Source organism: Mus musculus, chromosome 7, assembly GCF_000001635.26.
Source record: "Mus musculus strain C57BL/6J chromosome 7, GRCm38.p6 C57BL/6J".
In the NCBI taxonomy this organism is placed as follows: Eukaryota; Metazoa; Chordata; class Mammalia; order Rodentia; family Muridae; genus Mus; species Mus musculus.
Genome location: NC_000073.6, coordinates 132267003 through 132291340, shown reverse-complemented (window position 1 = coordinate 132291340; position 24338 = coordinate 132267003). Strand labels below are relative to the sequence as shown.

At 47.3% G+C, this 24338-nt stretch overlaps 1 protein-coding gene across 4 annotated transcripts in view; it reads left to right on the top strand.

Annotated features, from left to right (window-relative positions):
* The window catches only part of Chst15 (carbohydrate sulfotransferase 15), an 87756-nt gene that overhangs the window by 32194 nt on the left and 31224 nt on the right, over positions 1-24338 (top strand). For 3 of the 4 annotated variants that reach the window (XM_017312386.1, NM_029935.6, NM_001360768.1), the window contains exons 2-3: positions 20340-21336; positions 22083-22422. In XM_017312386.1, the coding sequence (XP_017167875.1) occupies positions 20791-21336; positions 22083-22422 (886 nt within the window). In that variant the 5' untranslated portion in view covers positions 20340-20790. Of the gene's footprint in view, positions 1-18936; positions 19053-20339; positions 21337-22082; positions 22423-24338 lie in introns of all 4 variants that reach the window. The other variant, XM_006508332.2, reaches the window with a different exon arrangement.

Sequence of the window (24338 nt, the reverse complement as noted above, 5' to 3'; positions counted from 1 at the left end):
GCAGCGGGGCCAGCCTCTCTGCTTAAAGCCAGTGATGCCTGGAACCTTCAGCTTGGGTCTTCAATCCACTTGAGCCTTCTCCAGGTCACAGACCCTCCACACTGCTCTTCTTGATCATATTTCTCCTACACTGTCACTTTTTCAAGTACAGTGACCGTGATGTCATATCACAATACAGTCCAGGGCCACCCTGAGACCGGTCTAAAATCCCCAGGGCCAGTCCTAATGTATTACCCTCCTGTATTACCCTGCTTTGGTGTCTCTGCTTGTAGTCCACTGTACCATACTACCAGTAGGGAGGGAGCCCTGAAAGTTTCTGGGGTAAACTTGAACTTTACAAGACTAAGGCTTTGTGGTTATGAGGCGTTGCTTTATATGAGGCCAAACCTGCAGGATTCAGTTGAGCCTGACCTATCTGTTGGGGAAATGGGATACTGTATCCTGGGCATTTACAACTTGGTTAGTGAGTGCCAAGCACAGGCTAATGGTCCCCTTGAGATGGGCCCAAGGTGGGATTGGGGGCTAATACAGAGCTCAGAGTCTCTGCACTTCCTCATGGTAAAGATGCTTGTGTTGGGCTTGCCTAGTCCTGTCCCACTGTGCCTGTGGCAGTGAGTCTAAAGGCACATGCCTAGGCAAGTGGACTCTGACACTTTCTGGCTTGGATCATTTTACTGTACTTTCTTTGTGTGCTCAGGGCCCCAAAGACAGAACCATTCTTAGAAAGAAGGAAGGAAGGAAAGAAGGAAGGAAGGAAGGAAGGAAGGAAGGAAGGAAGGAAGGAAGAAAAGACCTTGCTTTTATCGTTTGAATTTATGTTTTATGAAAATCAAATATGATAGAGCCATTCACAAGAAAAGGTCTCATTTTAAAAGTAACATTTCCCTCTGATTTTTATTTCCTATTTGAGAGCAGGGACAGCTGATATAGAGAAGATATTAAAATGCATGTGGTTCATCTCTCCTGGTTTAGTGTGAAGGATCAGCTGTTGGAACTGATGGGATAGTAGCCATCTCCGAAACATTTCAAGGAGCCCGGTTTCTAGAAGAGACAAGAAAGACACATAACCTGCATGGTATAGACCAGACCAGACTGTAGACACAACCCACATGTTCCTAAACACCAACTATAGACATGGTGATGGGGCAGTGATGGAAATGAAGGTCAGAGTTGGCTGGCAGACGTTGTGGGTGTCCGACAGCACAGATTTTTAGCAGGCTTGAAAACCAGGGCAAGACTGGCTTTCAAGGCTGAGAAGCTGGCAAGTTGGAGAACTTTGTCAGGCAATTAACCTATAACTTAAGCCATCTTAACTTAACTTATAACTCATAACTTATAATTCAAAGTTTAAGCCATCAAGTACTTTGGGAAAGCAAGTTAGAAACTGAAGTTAGTGTCTTTCCTCCCCAAACAGAGTTTGGGTTTTTGGTCTGCGAAAGGCTGCCTCTAAGCACAGGGAGTGAAGAGACAACAAGCAATTACTCAGATACTTAATGTCAAAACTCTCAGCGCCTTTGCCGCAATTAGTGAAGGAACTGAAGCAGAAAGGGAGCGCATGGGAGACCCCACAGGCAATTCCGGGAACATCTGGCCCAACTTCTCACCTTCAGAGGGGTTGGGGGCCCGAAGGAAAGTATGGGGGTGGCAGAACACTGATTCCATGTGAACGGGCTCATGTGCTGAGCCCTGGGGAGTGGAGCGATGCCACCATGGGTACAGGTTCTCATCATGAAGCCCGTTTCAGTTCCTCATCTTAAAATGGACAGGAATGGGCTGGGAGATGGCTTAGTGAATAAGACCATTTGCTGTAAAATAAGAAGACCTGAGTTCAAATCCATAGCACCCACCTAAAAGCCAAACGTGCCTGCCCTATAACCTCAGCACTAAAACGTGGGCCCAGGAGCTAACTGCCCATCACCAGGCTCCTGAACAGTGATGAACATGAGCAATGATTCAGTGAGAAACCCTGTCTCAAACAATAAAGTGGCATTCAATGGAGGAACACACACACACACACAAAATCAATTAGTAGTATTCTTTGAGATGTGTGTTTGTGCGGTGCTGTGCCTGGGGGTGTCTTGTTACCTGGGACTGGGGGCCGTGTCCACCTATACTCTGAGAAGTTCAGCCTTTGGGACCTGCAGGCCACCTTCTCCTGCTTCAGGTCAAAGCCATACGGATGGTAGCAAATGGGATGCAAGAGAAGACTAAGTCAGTGGCAGACACTGGACCCTCCTGCAGACACCAAAAAGCCTGTTGTCTCAGAAATCTGTGATAGGGTTGGGCTTTGGTTGTTGAGAGAGCAGGGTAGGACGCAGAGAGACAGTAGGCCCTTGGCTATAGCATGGAGATGTTTGGCCTAGGTTGGGGTTCCCACTTCATAAAGAAAATGTTTCCAGATCTTTTATAACTTGTGAAATGAATGTTTTGGGGGCCAGTAAGGGAGGCAGTATTTGTTCATTCATGATCATATTTCTTTTTTTAAAAATGTCCCCTCAAGTGTTTGGATGTGAAAAATCTCAGGAATACAGACAGCCAAGCCCTGCCTGGAGGTCATCAGCTGATTGTATTGCATCGAGAGAGTGAAAATAATCCTAGCCTAAGAACATCAGGAAGGCGACTAGGATTGCTTTGTGACAATCTCTTAAATGGGGGAGTTAGGATGATAAGAGGTGGGAGACATCATATTCTGGTGGTAAGGTAGAGGCAGCCAGTCATGGATTCAAGTCCCAGCCCTGCCAGGCTACACCAAAGAACTCCAAAGACTGGTATCTCTGCTTCTCTTGTATCTTCAACTCTTCCCATGCTGGAGGAGACTCCTGGCCTCGGCCCTCTCTAGTAGTGAATCTATGGAACTCTGAGTCTGCCCCCCACCTCCCCAGAAGATGTATCCAAGTAATGTGTCCTTTCTGAAGTGTAGACAGGAGAGAAGCAGTGAGGGAGCCACACACAGCAAGGCAGAGAGACAGGAGGAGCAAGGTAATTTTTAGTTCTCTCTGAATAGTGAATGTTTTTGAAACACTTGCAGATTTCCTTTATGGGAAAGGAATGAAGCGGCTGCAGGGAGGAGGGGCCGACTGACCCCTCCCCCACCTCTTTTGTCCTGAGCTCAGTACCTGGTTTTTATGGCATGTGGTGAAAAATGGCATGTTCTGAAGACACTGGGAAATCTGCCTGATGGTGGAGTAAGAGCGGAGAATGGGCGAAACGAAAGAAAATGGAGAAAGCAGAACTTCTGCACACAGATCAGAATCATATAATTTACCAAGGCATACCATTCTGTTGTTTTCTGAAGTGTGAAAGCTAATTTAGAAAGGGTAGAGAGGCCCGCCGGGGTGGGCAGGAGTGACAGGTCCCAGGGCCCTCACAGGCCCCCAGTCTCTCTGCTCCTGCAGAGTGGGTGTGGGTGCTGGAGTCCCTCAGGCCTATGGAGCCAGCGCCAGCCTCCCCGCCCCCCCCCCCCACACACACACATCAGTGACCACATCCACCAGCAAGATACCAAGAAACACGTTCCCAACAACAGACGCTAGTCCCAGAGAAGCAGAATTTTAAAATTCTATTTTATATATAAAAATCGAAACCTCTATTGGGAGCTTTTTAGGTTTGACTGTGTGGGGTTTTGCTGCACGCTGCTTATTTTCCATGTCCATCTTAGATTTCCTTCTGTTGGGGACACTTTTGTTAAGTGAACAGAGCCTCTCCCACCTCCCAACTCAGAGGTTGAGGCAGGTGCTGTTGGACACCCACAAAGACGCACAGCGGAAGGGGCTTGAGGAGCAAGAGCAGGGTCTGATGGGTGAGGGACTCTGGGCTTTGGTTCAGGTCTATAGCGTGGGCAGCACTGATGGGCCAGAGGCTGATACACAGTGACAGGCAAGACTGCAGTGAGTGGCTCTGGGTACCAGCCTGGAGAGAGAGGAAGAGCAGGAGGCAGCTCTTTCCCTCAGGGCCACACAGTAGGTGAGTTGCTGCCTGACCTTGGGTGTGCACTGATCTGTAAGTGTCACAAAGCCCAGACCTTCAGCTCTGCTCGCCCGAATCATTCTGAGTCAGGCACTCTTGTCTGCTGCTGATCCTCCACCATGCGTTTGCAAGTGTGGGATCGCACCACGTAGGCACTTGACAGGCGTGGTTACTGCTGCTGTGAACTGACCGAAGGTCAGAACTGTTGGGTCGAACTGTTTATTTTCTGAGAGAGACCAGAGCAGCCCTTGATAGGAAGTTAGTCACAAGCTTATATTTATTTATCTGTCTGTCTGCCTGTCTGTCTACCTATATTTTATTTTTTTCAGACTCTTGTTTTTAAGCCTAGGAGGAAGTCTGATCTTCTGGGAATAAGCCTTGACTTCACGGGGGTGTGGCAGGTCCTCCCTGGTCTCTGTGACTTTACTCTGTTCAGCAGTTAAGTCTGAGGTTACAGCTTTCTCGTATCACACATCATTTGCTTTGTGGGAGTCCGGGCCTGAGCCAAGACGTGCTGATTAGCTTTTGAACTAGTGCTTTTTTAAAAAAAAACTTGTTTACATAGAGCTGAGGGCACGGCTGCTCTTGGGGCCAGCTGGCTGGCTTCCGCAGTGGCTTTGTTACAGCCTCCCATGTTCTCACCTGGCCTCATATAGCTGTGTGTCAGCTTCCCTCCAGGGGTGGTGGTGTCCTTCACACACTGGTCACAGACAGCCATGGTCCTAGTGTATCATAGCAGTACCTGGCAGACACCAGGACTCTTGCAGAACATACCTTTGTGCACATGTTCACTGAAGGCCTTCCACCTTCAACTATGGAGATTTGCGGAGGAATTAATGAAAAAACAAAACAAAACAAGACAACCCTGTGATCTACCAGGGACTTTTAAATCGCTAGACTAACAGAGAACCACGGCCCAGGATTCCCCTTCTGATATATGCATCATATCTGTGTTTAGGAACTTGGTTTGTCTATAAATAAATGCTCGGTTGACCTATTTTACAGAGACTGGGAAATCTCGCTTCTAGGTTTGAGTTGAGGTTCCAGAAACTAGGTCTATTGGAGTCTAAAAGGTGGATTTTTTCTCCTAGAGGCTCTTACTGGCCATAGGCAATCCTTTATGCTAATGTTCTGGGGTTCCCATCTGGTCTCTGTTGCACTGTGGGGTGAAGGGGTCCTCCATATGAGCTTGTTCGAATCCCCTGCTAGTCTGCTGCCTTAAGGATTCTGTCATCATCCAGGATAGGTTGGGGCTTCAGACACTGGACCAAAGTTCCTGTTGTTAGCTGAGATCTTTGCAGAAAGAGGAAAGGAATGACAGGATGGGGGGTGGGGTGGTTATGGAAGGGCTTTTCAGGCTCTGGGGGTTAGTGGCATCAAGGAAACATTTCGCATAGATGTTAATCCCATTAATCCTCCAGAATTTCCTGCTGCAATTTTCTCTATACGGATGGGAAGCAAACAAGCCCAGAATTGTAAAGCAGCTGGCCTGAGACACACAGCCAGGAAGAGGTGGATTCCGGGAGATGTGGGGCTGTGATTAATGCTCCTTGGTTTGGGATTCTCATTTTTTTTCTTTCCTCCACATTTCTCTTTGTACCAGAGTGTACCTGTCCATCTCACAGCCATTGCAGTCACATGGAGCCCCAATCAAGGGCATCTCTGTTCCACGGTCACATAGGTGAATGCTCACAAAACAGTGTCTTCCAGAGCCATAGTGTCCCATGTGCCTCTTGGTCTCTGCCTTTGACTTGTACATGTTTATAAAGATCTACACCCACTGGGGAATTCTGTGGTCTGTCTTGGGTTTTCCGTTATTGTGACAGGAGGCAAGAGACAGTGTCCTTCATGGGATGGCTCTCAAGTGCATGATTTTCAGTCAACGGGGGATTTGGTTGGTGATGGTGATGGTCATGACGACGATGATGATGATGTACAAGGACAACAGCTGAGCACCATGTTGTGGCTAGTGGGGGGATGTTATTAATTCAAAGATACTTGAGTAATAGAGGGTTAAAGTGGAGCCTAGGTAACTCTCCCCTTGTTCTTTGCATTCAATCTTTTAAATCTTGGCCATCTCTAGCCTCAGACAGTCCCTCTGCCTCATCTCCAAGACTGGCAGAGCAAGGAGGTTGGCATTCGAGGACAAGGAGGGAGGTTGTGGCTGAGGGTGTGACTTACCAGACCTTTGTTCCAGCCTGCTTCTCTCTGCCCCTCCTTTGTTACTTAGTGTTTATTATTTCTTTACTGCTATTGTAGTTGCAAGAGGAATACTTGATCTTTCCAAGTGAACTTCAAAGCCAGATGGGACTGTGAAAGTGTGAGCCAATGTGCCCCAAGCTCCACCCACAGTCACTCTTGGAAACTGGTTGCTGAGGGATGTACTTGTCACTGTGCTTAATGGAAAGAGGGCCAGCTGGGGCTTCTGCTGTGTCTAGCTCTGCCTCCTGCTATGCTGTGATTCAGAGCAGGCTGTGTCCCGGGCTTCTGCTTCTCTTCCTTTTGTACTACAGAGCAGCCACACTCACCTGTAGCACTGTGAGTGGTCAGGAGCAGAAGAGGACCTTGGTGGGTCCACAGGACCTGCCAGCGCCTACCCAGCTTTCCTCCATGGTACTGAAAGTGACTTAGCAGGACTTCTTATTTTGCCATGTACTTGCCTACATCTTAATTTTAAAATGATGTTAAAACTTTCTAAGCTTTCTAAACATGGTATCTTGGATCTTTCATGCAGATCCCTGCACACACACACACACACACACACACACACACACGCACCAGGTGCTCACCATCACATCCATGGCCACACTGAGGCAGATGCACAGGCCACTCTCTGGCCTCTCACCATGTCTGGTAAGGGCTGGTCTGCTTGGGGATGGGAAGTGCATGCTATGCCCAGCTTCACCTTGTAAAACCATCTAGAGGACACTGTCAGATAGGCTGCCTGCTCTTTCCATCAGAAAGGAATGCCACTGAAGTATCTCAGGAGGTTCTCCCCATTCAAGGGTTAAATCAGACTCTTATTTTGCTTATCTTTGAAAATAAAACAATATTTAAAAGTATTCCGATCAGGGAGGCCATCTGGCGGGGAGCGCACAGCTGCTTCCCTTTCCATTGTGCCGCCCTTAATTTATTCACTCTAGGCCTCTGCTGTACATTGCGAGATCATCATTCGCATTCTGTGAACTGGCAATGTGTGAGTTCTGTTCTGTGAGGGACCTGAAGGGCATCTGGGTGGGCTATCTCCTGCTACCCAGGATCTTCCCTCTTCTCTCCAGGGTCTGTCTCAGTGGGCAGGAAGGGTCTAGGGATACAAAGGTGGACAGAGCCACCCTGTCCCTTTGGTGCTCTCTCTCTTTCTCTCTCTCTCTCTCTCTCTCTCTCTCATTTCCTCCCACACATTCTCTCTATCCTCTCTCAAACACTCTCTTCTCTCACTCCCACTCATTTTCATTCTATCTCTCCTACACATCACTCTCTCATGCACACAGTCTCTCTCTTACACACTCTTACACACTCTCTCCCTCTCTAACACATATACACACACTCTGTTACACACGCACACATACACACACACTTACACACTCTCTCCCTCTCTAACACATATACACATGCTCTGTTACATACACACACACACTCTTACACTCTCTCCCTCTCTAACACACATACACACACTCTTTCTTACACACACACACACACACACACACACACACACTTCCTCTCTCTTACACACACTCTCTCTCCCTCTCTCACATATATACATACACTTTCTCTTACACAGGCACTCACTCCCTGGGCACATCTTCTTTCCTTCATTTCCCGCTTGTGTTAGGGGACTCGTTGGACAATGGCCACAATGCCACCGCTTAAGGACTTTGCACTCCAGCCACATGGGAGCCATGATGTCAGAAAGCACGTCCCTTTCCCTGGCAGGTAAGGTTTGGGGCTGCACCTGCAGGAAGCCTCACAAACACACAAGAGGAAGAGTAGCTGGTTCTCAGACACCTGATGTCTTGATGATCTTGGGCCAATTTGGAGACACAAAGCCTTTCATGTTGACCTGGAGAAGAAGAGGGTGAGGGTCTCAGTTTGTCTGCAGTCACATGGCTATTTCAATGTTGTGATCGGTGCCCAGTGCAGACTCTGGAGTCTTTAGATATCCAGCCCCCCTCCCCTGGCCCATATCCTTTCCTGTCTCTGTAAATCACACCGAGCAGGAAGTATATGACATTGAATTCACAGTTGAGCTGCTTGTACAGTGGGGCTAATACTTGTCTTTAATATTATCAGGACATTTAAACCCAACCATCCACATTAACCCTAGGCTGGTGTATGGACACAGTCAGTGTCCGCTGGGGTCACTCTGGTCACCAAGCCAAAAGTGCCTTGTCCTGGAGCATTCCTAGGAACTCAGTGGGGCATATGGAATTTTCTTCTGTCACTAAGGTGGGGATATTTACTGACCACCCACCCAGAGTGAGGTCCATGCTCTCCTGGCCTGAGCATCTCTGGCCCTGGGCTTGTGTGGAGCTCATGGCCTAGCCTGGCTGCCTTGCCTAAGCAGTCTCAAATCCAGTTTGACCAATCAGTTAATGGCTGATACCCTACTCTGCCAGCCTCTGTTGGTGGCAGCTTCATTTGGGTATATAGGTGAAAGGTCACAAGCTTTGCAGCCAAACAGATCCATGGTTGTCTAGTCACCTCCTGTATCATTCCACTTAGGTGCAGCCTATAGGAACCAAGCTTCCTGTGTTCTGAGCCTGACAACCAAGCTAGCTCGAGGGAGCACTGGCTAGCCGCGTGACTCTGAGTGTGTGTATAACCCTTCTGTGCCTTAGTTTCCCACATGTACTTTGAGGCTCTGCATATTGACTTTGGAGGGTTACTATTAAGGACAGTCGTATGTGGCCTCCCACACATGGCTGACACTGTACCAGTAATCATTTCTTCCTTTCACTGTTTCTGGTGACACTGAAAACCCTGGGTCTACATGCTCCCCTGGGAATTCATGCCTCAGTCACTATGTTCCCCAGAGCTATTTTGGTGGGCCAGCTCTGAAGCACAGCTTGAAGCCTGTAGGTTTCACCTGAGTGGGATGGCAGATAGTTACTAGACAGACTTGAATGGAAGAGCCTGTGTCCCGGTGATTTGAATTACCACCAGAAATAACAAAACGAGTGTTCTAAAAGAGTTTCCCCTGTAGACATACTGGGCTCAGAAAAAGAAAATCGTCTGTTGTGTCACGCAGACCTTTGGAGTCTTTTGTGCACGTGGAAATCTCTGGGTGAGAACTGCAATGTGAACATGTTTGAAGCCCCTTGCCCACTATGCCTTTGTGGAGCAAACCTGAGTTATGTCACGGCTGTTGGTGAGACAGGCATCTGGCTGGGTTTGGCTGGGTCAGAGCTGGAACAGATGGACAGCTCCACCCACCCACCTGTCCCTGCTGTTGGAGACTGTGGCTCTAGGCATCATTACTGTTGTTAGGGTGTCTCTAGCCCCTAAGCCATGGTGTGTCTTTTACAGATTGCCTGGCACCAGGTGGGTGCTTTAGGACTGCTCCTGTCATGGGGCTGAACAGTTTTGGAATGACAAGATGATCATGTCTCTGGAAGTCCCTGGAGTCTTTGCTGTGGAGTTAGCGAGATGCTCCTGAGCTCTGGGCTGTGTGGTCCTCATATTTGTGCTCCCCCCCCCCCCAATGCAGGCTTGAGTATGGTGCAAGGGGCTGATACCATGTAATGGACAGATATGGTGGTGGAAGGGGGAAGGGTGGGCTTCTAGTGGGAGAAAACCCATGATGAATGAAACTTTAAGATTGACTGTTTGGCTTCTCTGGAGGCTGAGATAGCAAAGCCTGTGCCAGCTTTTAACAGTTGCTGAAAACTAGATGCTGAGCAGCCGCAAAAGACAGAAGGAAGCAATGATGGTAGGTTTTTGTTAAAGAGAAATTAATCTCAGATCCTACGTCTGAAAGTGTTAAAACCAAAAGGGGCAGTCCCCAGGCCATGGCTTCCATATGATCAAGCTAAGGCCCGGAAAGAGGCCACGGCTCCTAAGGGTGACCAGCCAGGGTTTGAGTCTGGTTTGAGAGATGTGGGAAGTTCTGCTCAGACCCTTCCCTGCTCAGTAGATCTCTGCCATGCTGGTAGGGTATTTAGGCTGTCAGGTTTTGAAACAGCCTTTCAAGGAAGTGTCTATTTGGTGCTCAGCCTCGAGAGCATTGCTACAACCTGGCTAACTAACATCATAGACCCGAGCCTGTTTACCTGCGCCTGCAAGAGTGACGAGGGACTTATTGTACAGGGAGTCTCCTGGACCTGCCTGCTCTGCAAGTTCATTTCTATGTTTCTGCGGTTTCAGGTGTGTCAGTGCACCCAGACTGCCTCTTCTTCCTCCTCCTCCAATCAGCACCTGGCACAGGCTTGTTTTGCTTTCCATGGCTCCTTCTCTGTGCAGGACACATGGCACCAGACCAGCCAGCATCCCCTATCAGCTTCGAATGCAAGTGGAAATTGAGATGGCATGAGACTCAGTGCCTCTGCTTCTAAGGGATTTGGAGAAAAAGGCTTGAAAGTGGCCCATGTCATCTCCTCCTCTTTGGTTGAGTCTCCCTCTCCTCCTTATGCAGAGCCCCTGGGAGACAGAAGCTGATCTTTAGGTTGAGTTTTAAAGGAGCCAGGAAATGAAGGAACCACGGGCCTGGATGAGCTGCTGGACCACTTGAGGCTAAGCCAGATGATGGGCTGAAGTCTGTGGAGGTGCAGATGGTGAAGGTGGGGTGCCAGGCTCCTGAATCTCTTACCTTATCTGTCTCTTATGAGCTGCATGTACTTGAGAAGCAAAGAACCATGCTGCACCTCTTCTCTATCGAAGGCAGGCCTGGATGAGCAGGTGCCTATAGGCTTGTCCTGCCTGGTTGATAATTCTAGAGAGCATGGGTTCACCTGGGCTTCGACTATACCCACTGTCAGCTTCAAGATATGCTAGAGGTTTCCCACCATGAATTGGATCTTTAGAAGTTCCTAGGGTCCCCTGTGGGTTTCTCTCTGTCACAACTTTCTTCCTAGCTTCCTTCAGACACTTAGGGATAAGCATGCCACCTGTCTCTTTCTGGAATTCCTGTCCTCACATTGGATGGAGGTAGGGAAAGTTGGACATCCAGACATAGGTTTATAGGTGAGTAGAAATCAGGTAGCATTGGGGCGAGGGCATGAGGCGCTTTCTAATGATGCAAAGACTGGGTTTTACTTATGGAAACTTGCTGTGGGCCATGTGGAGGTTATTCGTTTTCTGTCTCTTCAAATTCATGCTGGAGGGCACCATTGATTTTACTCCCACACTACTCGTGGAAATCTAAGTCTCGGGATGGCTCAGTTTATTGTGTGAGTTCATAGCGTTGGTAACATTTGAGCTGAGTTAAAAGGTGAGTCTGCCTACTTTGAGGACCAGCTTAATGCTTTGACTTCATGGAAACCCTTTTTCCTGTGTTCCACCTCTCTACTAAATTGAAGCTCTGGGTATCACTCTGGGGTACGAGAGAGAGGAGAGCTGTTTGCTATGGAGATTGGATCTTTGTGAGAATGCTGGTTTCCCACAGATACGGGCCATGAAAGGATAGCTTTTTCTATGGACTCTGTCTATGCTGTGATGCATATAAAAAGTCATTGTTACTAACAAAAACAATATTGATGATGAAATTATTATACAGCCAAGTATATAATTTATAAAACCTCCCGTGGTATGCAAGATATGGCGGTGCATGCTGTTGGTCCCAGGATGCCACACAGAGATCTCTGTAAATTCAAGGCCAGCCTGGCCTACATAGGGAGTTACAGGGCAACCAGGACCATATTGTGAGACCCTGTTGTATCCCTCCCATATCCATCCTTAAATAACTCAAAAATAGCTTCAGGAAGTCCCTGAAACTGAGCAGATCCAGTAGGCCCCTCCCTGCCAAAATAAAAGCAATTAAAGCTGAGAGTTGCCTCAGATGGAAGGGGATTGAACTCCAAGAATATTCTCAGACACGACAAGCTGAGAAGAAGACTCAGACCAGACCAGATGCTCGAAAGAAGCAGAAACCAGCCTAGCTGCCTGCACAACATTTAGATCAACTGAGGCACCTGGAAAGGACACTCTCCTGCCTGTTGAGCAGCCTGTCGACTGTACAGTATGTTCCAGGCTTCCCAGCTTTTGTTATCTGTCACCTATGCTGAGGTCGGCCTTGGTGATGCAGCTATCTTTGAGTCATTTCTGCTTCTGTAAGTAATGCCTCACCCATATTCTTATAAGCAACCCCAGTAAAACCCATTGGTCCACCAAGTTGAACTTTAGCCGTGTCTGTGCTTTGGTCTGTTGTGGGCTCATTATCTGGGGTGAGTAGATGTTCATCTCCCCAGGAAAAGTCTTGTCACACAGCAGACCCTATCTCAAAAGAACAAAATAAAACTCCCGTGGTACATATGACACATACTTGGTGCCAGACAGGAAGCGCCTGCTGACCCTGGTAAGGGGATACTTGCAGAGGAAGCACTGATAAGAGACTCCAGGCATCAGGAAAGATGAAATTTGGCAAGGAACCTATCAGGGTCAGATTACAGCACAAGCTTGCTAGGGGAAGAGGACACAGAGAGAAATGACAATAACCACACAGAGGCTAGAGGGAAGGCCTGTCTATCCCATTGGGGGATGGGGGTCAGTTGTCTAGATAACTGGAACAAAACAGCCATGGCTATCATAAACACAAATTTGCTTGAAGACAGTGTGGTGTGTTAGGGTGGCTGTGGCCTAACCTCAGAAGAACTCCCTTCTGGCTTCCATCATTGCTACAGCAGGGAATTCTCTGCTTCTGGTGCTAAGGAAGAGAGGCTTTCAGAATGAGGGACGGACTCCGTAAGTGACTGCATCTCTGGTGAGTTGCCTTGGCCTGTGTTGGCCCCTCATAAGCTTTGCATGCACTCTGTGAAGCTCGTTACACAGTTGTTAAAGCTGATATTTGTAGCTCCGATGGCTTCGCTACCTGTAGCAGAGGATACTTAGCAGAGGATACTGGCTAGCTTGTACTGTGTGGTGAATGACAAGAACAACATCTCTGGAGGGATGACTGGGTCAGCTGGGTTACAGCTCCTCAATGTTGGCCTCAGCCTTCCTTCACGTGTCTGTCATCCTTCTATCAACCCAGCCATGTTCTTCTAGTGATGACAGCAAAGATGGCTTGGGTTGAGTAGACACGCCCTGTCCCTTTTCACTGGGGCTTGAGACCAACAGGTGGTCTCTTCTACCTCATCCTGTTGGCCAAAGCAGGTCACCTGACTCAAACTGGAGGATGAAGAAATAGTCTTCTCCTTTATTATAAAGTGCAAAGTGATTCCCATGACAAGAGTGAGACTATAGGGAGGAATAATGAATAAAACCCAGTAATGCAATCTATCCTAAATGGTATTTATGAATAATAATTAGCATTCGTAATACTGTATGCCAGCATTATGTGTATGAAATATTAACTAACATTTATTAAGTGTTTACAATAGATTACCCTGATAAGTAAGCTATATGTGTTAGCTCACTTGATACCAATTGCACTGGTAGGCTATAGTTCCTTTGATTATTCTCACTTCTTATTCAAGGAAACAGAGAGGAGATAGGTTTAATGTCCTGTCAAGGTCAAATCCAAGCAATTTGGCCACAACATTCAGGCTCTTAACTCCCAAGCTGTGGGTGATCTATGCTTGCCTGTGTACCATTTGAGAACACAAAGACCCAGATAAGTCACTTGTCTGAAGTCCCTTGGAATCCTGACCTGCCCCTGATCGCTATGTGCTTTCTACAAGCTAGAGAACACTGAATGTCTAAGTGAGGAGCGACTCAGTTCTGCTAATTGATTGGAAAGCCTCAAGTATAAGATTGACACTGGAACCTGGGAGATGGCTTAATTGGCCAAGCTCTTACAAAATAAGGCCCTGTGCCCACACTCCTAGCATCTATGTGGCGGATCCCTGGGGCTTGTGGGCCAGCCAGTTTAGCTAAATTGGTGAGCTCCAGGTATCACTGAGAGATGTTGTCTCAAAAAATAATGAGGAGGCCTATTGATGATGACATTTGATGCGAGCCTCTTGCTTCTACGTGAGTGTACATGCGCATCTGTACACACACACACACACACACAGAGGCAGACTGATATCGCTTATTGCTTGTACAGAACTCTTGTTAGCTTTCTTCTTGGTCTTGGCAGTTTCTTTATGATACCTTGGAGCTGAGTCAAAAAATGCCTTCCTCTACTTACTGATTAATACTTCTTGACAAAAAGAGTATGTTCATATACATAGCCCAAGGAAAGATGTTAGCATTCAGACATACTAACTGAAGAAGGCTTTGTGTTTTTAGTAAAGGTTAATTAAGACCCATCAAAAATTTTCCCCTTAAAACATAAAAGTGAAATCGTGTAATTAGCTATTTTCCCCTTTCCCCCCCGGAGGGCATACATGAATGTTTCAGCTAAATGAAGCTATTTATTGAAGTCCATCCAGATTTTCTTTGAAGTTTCATACATCTTTCTTCTACTCTATCGGCTTCTAGCTACAATAATTTAATAAGTTTTTCCTAGGGTGAAATTGGATGCCCTTTATCGATCTTTCACTGAGGGGCATTCAATTACTTAATCTAAAGTGGTATTTCTGGGTCTCTCCATTACAATTTTGTTATAAATGGTTTGCTAATGATGCCTGGTGTACATAGGTTAATAGGGGGCATCCAAGCAAAGGCTGGGTAATTGAATGCTTTCTATTTGGGGACCAGTTATCTGATCTCTCGCAGTGGCACTGGGTTCCCACAGTTTTGGTCTGCATCCACGGGGTACAGCTTGGAGCCTTGGCTGGGAGGCGGCAGGGCTGTAATGTATCCCTGAGTGCCTTGGTTGACTACATGAATGAGCACCAGAGGTTCTGTCTAACCTGAGCCGACTGGCACCAAGCGCTGGCATTCCAGCCAGGTGAAGTACAGGTGGGATGCATTACCTGCTTCTGAGGGGAGAACACCTGAGTGTTAAGTTTCTGAGTGGCTGTCCCTGGGATCATCTGTACTGTGTGGGAAAAGCCAGTTACGGGGCATGATAGCGATCCATTCTCCTTCTAGTACAGCCACATGAATTGGATTTTTTTTTTTCATTAGCTGTGTTATTTAATAGCTACACAGATTAGTCAGAGCCCTGGGAAAGAATATGTAGCATGCCTCGTTTTATGCACTTGGGCCAATATCACCCTTGACACCAGCTTTCAAGGCTGTATAGAATCTAATCTCTGCCTTAGCCTCGAGTGGTCGATACCGTCTCCAAACCAGCACAAGTCCCCAATGATCTGCCCACAGGTGGTTCTCAGCTGCTTTGATTTCCCACAGAGCCTCCCCCTCCCTTGGTTTCTTCATTTCCATGAAACTTTGTTTCTGTCATGTCCCCCAAACTCTGCTCAATAACAACTGTGAAGTCACACTCTGCTCACTGTGCCTGTAAGACAGGCTCCACCTGGAGAATAGGTCCCCAGGGCCACCTTCGTCTATGTCTGGATCTGGTTTTGCTTACCCTATCTCAGGAGGATAGGTTCTACTAGCATCTAGCCTTGGAGGCCAGGGACAGTGCTGACCTTGCATGTCCTACAGTGCAGAGACAGCCTGTGCTGTGAGGAATTATCCAGCCAGGCCTTGTACTGTGGCACTGAGTGAACAGTGGTGTCTAATGGTTTCACTGTTTGGGACATTTGTCACCTGAGGTTATCTTGTGTACTTGTGACAGATTGTTACTCCTGCAGTGCTCCTGGCCAAGGTGGAATAAAAGCCAGCTCAGGTGGAAGAGTCCTCTGTCATGGGCCTCTCTGCTCCTTTCTTGTCTGTTCTAGGGATTGGCTTGTCCAGGGGCACTGAAGATTAACAGCCTGCACTTAAGGGGCACATTTGACTTCATTACCTGGTGACTGGATGGGTCTTAATCAACTTTATTGAGATGTACTTCACATATGATAGAGTGCCTGTATGGTTTTGGGGATGGGAAAGACAGTTTATATCTTTTTATTTGTTTGTTTGTTTGTTTGTTTGTTTTTAAAAAGAAGATTCTGTTCCCTTCCTCCAAAAGTATCATCAACACAAAGCACCTCAACTTCTTGATACCAGCCTGGAATCTTGCCATTCAAGGTCAACACCAAACGCCTGGAGTCTGAGGTCCCATTCCCAAGAGATTGCTCCATTTTAGATCCCCAGCAGAAGGATTTTCAGCACCCACACTGTGACTGAACTGGCTACAGAGGCAAAGGTTCCCATGGTTTCCTAAGTGGTTTCAGGAAGCTCCCAGAGGAATAAATCTCGACCCAGAAGGTCCCTAGCAGCAGCATATAACAAGAATTTGATCAGGACTGGTCAGCAGTCAGGCATAGGGAGGAATATCCATGATTCTCCTGGCTTCACCCAGCTCTGTGTGCTTATCAGCCCTGAAGCCCTTAGATCCCAGTGACTTTGAGTTTGAGCAGAGGTCTCACAACATAGAGATGGCTTATATCATCCATCTATCATCAGAGGTTTGGTCTCCAGCTCTTCTTCATCATACCTGGGAGTTTAAGCTTTAACCAAGCCTTGGTCTTTATTGAAAGGCCTCCATCTTGAAGCTCCTGATGGCTCCTGGCTCCACTAAGGGTCACGTCGTTAAATAACCTCAGCTGTGCTTGAAAGGGGCAGCTCCTAACACCCAAGAAAGATGCCAAGCGGTGTGCTTGGGGGATGAAGCTGAATGCCAGCTGTACATGTTGGTGCCCACATACCTACATGCAACATTTTCTATTGACTTCTGGTCCCCACCCTAGGATGTGCTCAGCACATAGTCAACCTTCAGAAAGTATGTGCTGAACAAGTGAGTGAGTGAATGAAATGAGGACACACTGCATTAGAGTGTTTTTGGAGTATTTTCTTTAATGAGTAAAAAACCCATCCTGGAGTAGTTTGCCTAACTGGAGGTACAACTTCTAGATAGAGGAGCACTAGGCATGTTTGAGCCTGTTTCCCATCCCATCCACCCCCATTAAGGTTGTCAGCCTCCTCCAGTCCTGGGGGTTATTTACTTTGCTTAAAATGAGATAGCTTAGCTCTTGGTTAGGAATGTTCTGCCCATTATGTTGGGTTCAGAGGTTGTACGTTCTGTGGCTTCAAAGTCCTTGTTTGTTTCCCCCTTTCATTCTTAAGAAAACAAAAACAACTAACAGTAAGACAGAAGAGTGTGAACACTCTCCCACTGAGGCCCTGCTTGGAGCCTCAATTTAACCCTTTAAACCTTGGCCTTGTCTTTGAAAAGTGGATTAAAAAAATGTTTTCTTGGCTCCGGGGGATGGAGTTTCCCAGAGGGAAGTGGTGGTGGATCTTGCCCTTTTGTTTCTTTAATTTGGAAGAATTGTTTGTACCCAGCAGTGGGCCAGGGGTGATGGAGCAAGCTGGAAGCACAAGTTCCTGGCTTGCTCACCAGCTGTCCTAAGGGAGGAGAGGGACCCAGCTTGGTCCCAGGAGTCTCCTCCCATGTTCCTCAAGTCTGCTTCTCCTGTTGTTTCAGGCTCTGTCTGACTCTTAGCTCCTCAGACCAGTACTTCTCAATCTGGCCTCCTGGGTTTAGTGATAATTCCTTGAACAACTCTGTAAAGAGTGTGTGCATGTGTGTGTGTGTGTGTGTGTGTGTGTATGCTTGTGCGTGTTTGTGTGTGTGTGTGAGAGAGAGAGAGAGGGAGGGAGAGAGAGAGAGGGAGGGAGAGAGGGAGGGAGGGAGGGAGAGAGAGAGAGAGAGAGAGAGAGAGAGAGAGAGAGAGAGAGAGAGTGTGTGTCCTGGTCTTTCACCTTCTTTGAGGCAGAGTCTCTCTTGTTCACTGCTGCATATACTAGGTTAACTAGCCCTGCAAATGTACTGATTCCTCTCCCCAGTCCTGTACAATGTAACTTTTGTTTATTATATTCCTGGCTGTGGATTTGCAAGGTGTGTTCTCATCTGAGCAATTCACAAAGTGCCGCTGTAATGAACTGTATCGAATTTATCCAGTGCACCTTGCCTCTAAATATTTAAGTACAAATGCTGTCAGTGTGCGTAATACTCTGTAGGTGGAAGAAATGCCACTTGACTCATTCTTTGCCAATGTATTTCAAGAAAACATGGGCTTTGGATCCAAGTGACATGAAAGTTTCTGCTGTAGGGTAGTGACTTTAATCTCTGGCCAATATATAGAGTGTGTAATGAAGACTTAGTTAATGCCGCTTCTCTGGGGACAGAGGGTTATTTGAGGAGTGTATGAGTACAATGGGATGTGAGTCCACCGCCCTTGGGTGATTGTCAGCCTAAGGATAAAGAATGTGGCTTAGGGTCTCCCATGTGGAATTGCATATCAACACTTTTAGAACTTGCCGGCAATGAAAGATTGTAATGTGGCCAGTGATGATATCTGTGTTATGTACATTCTTGGGTCACTAAACACATGTCAGGCCTATGCAAACTCTTTACACACATGAGTTCTGTGCCTTAAAAATGTCACATGGAAGCACTGTTATTATTCTAGTTTTACTGGTCCTTGAGGAAATGAGAACTCAGAGATGTTGAAGAGCTTAAGGTCACACAGCCCGTGGGTGTGCGTGTGTGGCAGCTAGAAACCACGTCAAGCTCTTTCATTAGTTCATCCATTCCCCTTTAATGACATCTCCAAAGAAATGTCATTTGGGAAAAAATACATTTTAGAGCCATGGCATTATGTTAATGGATTTTTAAGAATCGTGTCTTTCCAGGGATGAGGAAAGTGAGAAATGACTTCAGGGTCTGAAGTGTCCCGTGGCCCGAGGGAAAACTGTACATTGGCTTTAATTGCTTAATAACTTAAAGGCAGATTTTTTTTTAATGTAATACACTTGACTGAGAAGAGGATCATTTCATTGTTGCTAAATTTTCATTAACTTTTGCTTCCTAAGCTGTAGCTGAGGGACGGCAGAAGCTGTGAAGAGACAGCCTGGATCCCTGGGCTTCCCTCCCGCTTCCATCTCCGTCCTTCCCGCTCTTCAGACTTATCACTGAGTTTCAAAACATGGTACTTTGATTCATCCCTCAAACTCGAAGTCATTGATGGTCTTGATTCCCTTTGTTTTCCCCTTCCTTCCTTCCTTCCTTCCTTCCTTCCTTCCTTCCTTCCTTCCTTCCTTCCTTCCTCCCTCCCTCCCTCCCTCCCTCCCTCCCTCCCTCCCTTCCTTCCTTCCTTCCATTCTTTCTTCAACTTGACAAAAGCTAAAGTTATATGGGAAGAAAACCCTCAATTGAGAAATCTCCATCAGATTGGCCTGTAGGTCTTTAGAGCAGTTTCTGACAAAGCTCAACTGCAGTTGTACCGGCCCTCAGCTGTTGGCCCTGGGTTGTGTAAGCAAGCAGGCTGAGCAAGCCATGAGGAACAAGCCGGTAAGCAGTGTTTCTCCATGGTCTCTGCTTCTGTCCTTGCCTCCAGGTTCCTGCCTTGAGTTCCTGCCCTGACTTCTTTCAGTGAGGGACTGTGATGTGGAAGTATAAGATGAAATAATCCTTGCCTCCCCAAGTTGCATTTGGTCACGGTGTTTTGTCATACCAGCAGAATCTAATTAAGATATTGACTGTGCATGAATCTGACTGTAGTTACACAGTCTTGAGATTCTGGGATGCCATCGCTCAGATATGTGAAAGCAGAGGCCCTGGAGGGTACATGGGTACAAAGGCTGGTGGTGGGGGTCACATTTGGTGACAGAACATGAACCCCAAACCAAGTACAAAACCCCTAAACACCTCCATTTATCTTATATGATCTGTAACTTGCTTATGAACAAGTAAGTGTGGCTGAAATGGAGAGATGGAAGAAGGAGATAACACGTGCTCTTTTCTGGGAAGCAACTTATATGCTATCATAATGTCTTAGTCAGGGTTTCTATTCCTGTACAAACATCATGACAAAGAAGCAAGTTGGGGAGGAAAGGGTTTATTCAGCTCACACTTCCACATTGCTGCTCATCACTAAAGGAAGTCAGGACTGGAACTCAAGCAGGTCAGGAAACAGGAGCTGATGCAGAGGCCATGGAGGGATGTTACTTACTGGCTTGCTTCCCCTGGCTTGCTCAGCTTGCTTTCTTATAGAACCCAAGACTACCAGCTCAGGGATGGCCCCACCCACAAGGGGACCTCCCCCCTTGATCACTAATTGAGAAAATGCCTTACAGTTGGATCTCATGGAGGCATTTCCTCAACTGAAGCTCCTTTCTCTGTGATAACTCCAATTTGTGTCAAGTTGACACAGAAACCCAGCCAGGACACGTAATTACCACATATTGTCACAAAACTTGTCTTTCTTTATGTCTAGGTCACCTAGCATTGGTATGAATCTGCTCCTCAAGAAGAGAAAATATTCTGAAGGCATGTCCGTTTACCTGTCAACGAGGAACCCATAATGTCTTCTCATCTCCAGTGTGGCTCCATGCTCTCTCCTGATGCTACTCCAACTTTCTTTGGTGCCATGGGAAAAACCTGAAGCACGAGCAGAGTCACCTCCAAATCTGTGCTCACTTCATTTTGTTGCATGGCTGGTGCGGAACAGACTATTGGAATTTGCTCCTGTGTGTTGCCCTTCGTACCTGAACCAAAGACTGTGCCTCATTCTCTAGTGCATTGCTGCCTGCTGTCTTCCTCGTTCATTTCTGTTGCTTGTGCCTTCCTACTGTCTTCTGTCATCACAGGACACCCTTAAAGTTTCTCACTGGACTCCTCGAGGGCTGGCCCATGGCTCTCTAAGCCAGCTGTCCAAGGTCTCTACCATGAGGCATTGCATTAATTGCTGCGTCCAGCTGTTCCCCGAAGACACACACAAACAGCAAGTTGCCTGCCAAGGAGGCCCCCATCACAGTCATCAGGCGTGCCCCACTTGCAAAGGAGAAAACAAAATTCTGTTTCGTGTGGACAGTAAGCAGATGAACTTGCTTGCTGTTCTCGAAGTGAGGACTGAGGGCAATGAAAACTGGGGTGGGTTTTTGCGCTTCAGGAAGGGGAAGCGATGTAGCCTGGTCTTTGGATTGATAATAATGACCTTGGTGATGGCTTCTTACATCCTTTCCGGGGCTCATCAGGAACTTCTGATTTCCTCCCCTTTCCATTATGGGGGCTTTCCCAGCAACCCCAGCGTGATGGATGGTGAGAACCCCAGTGATGTGAAAGAGCATCACTACCAGCCTTCTGTAAATAACATCTCCTATGTAAAGGACTATCCGAGCATTAAACTGATTATCGACAGCATTGCTGCCAGGATTGAGTTCACAACCAGGCAGCTCCCGGACTTACAAGATCTCAAGAGACAAGAGTTGCATGTGAGTAGCTTTCTGTCAATCTTGGTGATTGACTTTTACAGAATGGATGCTTTTTTCCCTACCACCATCTTTGGGAACACAGGAGGAACATGACAGGCATTTCCTGGATGTCTTACTGCAAGGAATATTTGGCAGCCTCTGGGATGAGAATGCATGGTGTGCTTGTGCTGTGGAATTGCCAAGGAGGAGATTTGCTGTCCCAAATGGCTTTAGAGATGCTTAAAGATGATCCCTTCTCATCACTGCACACGGGGCCTTCCTGTCTGGAATGGGGCTATGGTGGTTCAAGCTGCTTTTGTAGATCACCGGCACTTAGTATTTTTTTTGAAAAGATTTATTTTTAGTCGTATGTATGTATGTGTGTGTGTATGCATGCCTGTATAGGGGTATGTGCGTGTGAGGGCAGTTGCCCTTGGAATCAGAGTAGAAGCCTCATCCCCTGGAGCTGGAGTTCCAAGTGGTTATGAGCTGCCTGATGTGGCTGCAGGGAGCACATCTGATCTTGTGGAAGAGCAGTACACACTCTCTAAACTATCGAGCCACCTCTCCAGCCCCTTCATTTAGATTGTGTTGTTGTTGTTTGAGACATAGTCTCTCTATGTAGCCTAGACTGTCCTAGAACTCACTCTGTAGACCATGCTGACCTTGAACTCACAAAAACCCACATGTCACCCACTCCTAGTTTAGAACATTTCTGCTAATTGTTTTCTTTTATTGTGCCTGTCTCCTTTGTTCTTCGATTGCAGATGTTTTCTGTAATCCCCAGCAAATTCCTCCCGACTAGCAAGAGCCCTTGTTGGTATGAGGAGTTCTCGGGCAGGAACACCACTGACCCCTACCTGACCAATTCCTACGTGCTCTACTCCAAGCGGTTCCGCTCTACCTTTGACGCTCTGCGCAAGGTTTTCTGGGGCCACCTGTCCCACGTGCAGGGCAAGCACTTCCGCCTGCGCTGCCTGCCCCACTTCTACATCATTGGGCAGCCCAAGTGTGGAACCACTGACCTGTACGACCGCCTCCGGCTGCATCCAGAAGTGAAATTCTCAGCCATCAAGGAGCCGCACTGGTGGACCCGGAAGCGCTTTGGTGAGTGTTGGCTCTCGTGTTTTTCTCAGTCATTCTGTGGATGCATGTGTGGCTGGTGAGGGCACAGCGGCATGAGGTTCTGTGGAGGAAGGCGTGCAAGGTCGGAGAGAAGATATATTGAGATTCAGAGGCATGGCACCTGTCGTGAGACAGTTGTATTATTAATCTGTTTTGTAATATAACGACAAAACACCAGTGTGTATTTGGTTCATGATTCTAGAGGCTAAAGGTTCCAAAAAGTCTGTTGTTGATGTCCTGGTGAGAGGCTGTTGGCTATGTCACAAGATGGAAGAGTAAGGAAACGGTGACTAGCCACATGCAGCAGAGGCCAAGTTCATGGTGGGGCCTGGCTTTATAATAACCCACGTTCACAGGATCCAAGTCAGTGCAGAAGAACAGCTCTAAACTCTTTCCAGGCAGAGCTCCCATCCTGTATTCACTTTCCATTGTGCCCTGCTTTTTAAAGGGTCCCATGACCCTCAGCATCCCACCCTGGGTACCAGCCTTGCCAAGTTTCTAGCATGTGAGCCTCTGGGGAATGCCCTCAAACCAAAGCAGCACTTCTCAGGCAAAGACCTGCTCATTGAGCACTGGTTGTATGCAGCTGTGGGGAGGGCAGGTGCAGAATCGAAACTTCTGGTGGAGGTGTGTTTGTGTGTGTGTGTGTGTGTGTGTGTGTGTGTGTGTGTGTGTGTGAGTGTGTGTGACTGAGAGTTACATCCCTAGCTCTTTTAGTTGTCCTGAAGAACTTTAACACACAACCTTAGCAGAGCTCAATATATGTCAGGGACTGGGGGTGGCTGGCACCCAGCCTTGGGCTGCTTTACTGAAGCCAGCACACCTGGAAGAGACACAGCTTCAGGCCTTGGCTGTATGACCTGCCCTGACTACCTCATGTGTTTGCAATGCAGAGGGGATGTGTTCACCCCTGGTCAACAAGGTTCACTGTGGGCCCTCCCTGCCCTGCCCCTCCTTGTAGGCTGGTTTCTGTTCCACCCAGTCCTGGGCACCCTGTGGCCCTCGGTCACTGTTTCCTGTCCGTAACCTTTTCTTTCTGCCAGGAGACATTTGGTCACTGAAGCTAATGGGTGATACATGGCCTGTTGTCTGCCAAAGTCTGGGCGGGCTGTGAAGGCAGTTTCCACATAAAAGGACTCAGGTCACTAGAAGAGAATCTTAGACATTTTCTTTAGACTAACTGTTCCTGACAAATGTTCAATATCATCCTTTTGGTCTTCATTTCTGGAGCGGCTACATGTGTGTGTTGAAGCAGGCAGGCTACAGTAGACACCAAGTAACCAAGGTCTAATGCATTTGATGCATGTAACACATGCTTCCCCCACTATGCCCAGTGTCTCTCCTAAAGAGAAACAGCTTTTTCCTGGCAGGAAGGAGGGAAGGACAGGGCATGCCTCTACGGCTAATGCTCAACGTCACCTTGGATCTCTTGTTATTTTGGCCAGAACTGTCCTCATTCTATTTTGCAGTAGCTTTGGTAGCTGTGGTGCTGGGCAGTGCATGTTTTGAAATGTTTATGAGTTATTTTAAGGCAGGGAGCAAATCTCAGATGTGTGTGGCATGTGGCAGAGTCTGTGTCCATGGAGGGAACCAACGAGACCGTTAATTCACCATGGCTGCTTGATTGGAGTACATCCCTATAGAGTACCCTTTGGGTACTGAAGAAAGAGGCACTACAGAGGTGACAGGATGCTGATTCCATTTGTCCTCCATATTTGGCACACCACCAGATCCTAGGTGCCGCCATTGTTTTACTCTCTTGGTAAAAATATTAAGCAGTTCTCAACTTTAGCCCTCCACTTATCCCTTTTCTACCTCTTGAGTAGGTGTGGCATCTTTTAAGTGGCCCCTGCCCAGTGGCAGTGGTAGTTGGTGTCTTTCTCCCTGTGAGGCATGTA